Here is a 1,916-nt window from a genome sequence, read left to right on the forward strand (position 1 = left end):
GAAGACGATCACGCTGTTGTCGTAGTAGCCGTACTTCTTGAGGGCCCAGGTGATGTTCTTCACCGCCTCGTCCATGCAGGTCACCATGGCGGCGTACTTGCGGCGGGCCACGTTGCCCATGGAGCGGTAGCGGTAGATGTACTCCTTGGGCGACTGCAGGGGCGTGTGGACGGCTTGGAAGGCCACGTAGATGAAGATGGGCTCCTTGGGGCTGTGGGAGGCCAGGATCTTGCTGACGCGCTGGGCGTAGAGGAAGGTGGAGTACTTCCCGCTCTGGTCCCACGCCACGTCCTCCCCTTCGTGCAGGTCGTAGCCGCAGACGCCCGGCCCGTCGCAGTTGTCGTAGGTGTAGTAGTCCACATTGCCCGTCAGGGAGCCCAGGAAGGTGTCGAAGCCCCGACGGGTGGGCAAGCACTCCTTCTTGTAGAAGCCAAGGTGCCACTTGCCCACCATGTGCGTGGAGTAGCCGGCCTCCTGCAGCTTCTGGGGCAGGGTGACCTGGTCGAGGGGCAGGCAGTTGGGCTGCCGAGGGCGGATGATGGAGTGCTGCAGCCCTGTGTGGATCTGGTACCTGCCAAGGAAAGGGCCAGGAGGAATCAGGGAAGATAAGGAGCAGCACTGGCTGGGGACGTGATGGCACTTTACATACTAGAGACCCCAAATTCAAGCCGCTCCCTGTGTAGCCCAGCCCAAACCCATGGAGCAAGCTCCACGCCAGAGACAGGGAGCTTCTCATCTATCCAAAAGTACCAGAAGGAAGAGAAGGGGCTCAGCAGACATCTCAAAACACGCCAGGCTGCTCTCCCAGGGTGCCAGCAGGAGCTGGCCCCGCTGCAGCCAGCCCAGGGGAGCTGGCTGGGCTCTGCCAGGGCTGGGCAGCACAAGCAAGAGTTGCCAGTTGTGGTGGTCTCCCCTGCTTTGCACATCCTGGATATGCCTAGGGTCCCTCTAGAGCCATCAGAAGAAAAGAGAGGCCTTTGCCTGGACCCTGGCGAGATCCACCACCCCCAGGCAGTAGGTGACCACATCCACAGGCACATCCCTGGCATCCACTCCTCAGCAGGAGATGGTCGGATGAAATCTGCCACCAGCAGTGAATGCTGACCCTGCAGCCCTGCTCCAGGGAAAGCCACACCTGTCCCAGGAGGCAGAAGGGCCCAGGACCAGGGGACATTTGGCTATCCCTCTGTGGAAGTGGGTGATGGACCAGCATCCAGCCCACCCTGGCCAGTGCAGGACTGAACGTGCAAGCAGAAAAAGCACAGTCTGTGGCACATGTAGGTGCAGGGGAGAATGATCCCAGGACCCCACAGGCCACCAGGAAAGCCCCAAGGACCAGTGTGACAGCATCATGGGACTGCCCTGGAGACACAGCTCTTCACCAGAGACCACCCTCTCCCAGTGACATCCCTTGCTCAAAGGCATCCACATTTTTGGCTTCATCACGTGCCACTACTCATGTGAAAATCACCCATTTACCCGAGGAGCCATTTCTCCTAGAGAGAGCCAGAAGGATGCTTTTCTCTGGAGGATCTCCACCACCTGCCAACGCCCGGAGGCCTCTGTGGAGCGCCGCAGCACTAAGGAGGGGAGGGCGGGAGCGGGGTGTGAGCGGGCGCTGGCTTACCTGCCGGTTATCAGCTGGCTGCGGGAGGGGGTGCAGATGGGCTGGATGTAGTAGTTCTCCAGCTTCACAAAAACAGCCTGTCCAGCGTCGGCGTCTGGATATCTGAGCCGTGGTACCCCACGTCGTGGTAGCCCTGGTCATCCGTCAGAATGAAGACGATGTGGGGCGGCCTGGAGAAGGCGGGAGGCGGCGATTTCTCCATGGGGTCCGTGGCCACGTCGGCCACCAAACCGGGCTTCATCCAGTCCCAGGACAAATAGCCAAAGCTGAGCAGGCTGACGAGCGAGAA

At 60.6% G+C, this 1,916-nt stretch overlaps 1 protein-coding gene across 1 annotated transcript in view; it reads right to left on the reverse strand.

Moving 5' to 3' along the window:
- LOC103780164 (arylsulfatase I-like) overlaps positions 1-1,913 on the reverse strand; it is a gene marked incomplete at its 5' end in the record, with an annotated part of 2,828 nt that extends 915 nt beyond the window's left edge. The window contains 3 exon segments of the mRNA XM_008947818.1: positions 1-571; positions 1,628-1,697; positions 1,700-1,913. Coding sequence (XP_008946066.1) covers positions 1-571; positions 1,628-1,697; positions 1,700-1,913 — 855 coding nt within the window.
- Positions 1,914-1,916: the final 3 nt, after the last annotated feature.

This window comes from Merops nubicus, unplaced genomic scaffold, assembly GCF_000691845.1.
Source record: "Merops nubicus isolate BGI_N331 unplaced genomic scaffold, ASM69184v1 scaffold27599, whole genome shotgun sequence".
Classification (NCBI taxonomy): domain Eukaryota; kingdom Metazoa; phylum Chordata; class Aves; order Coraciiformes; family Meropidae; genus Merops; species Merops nubicus.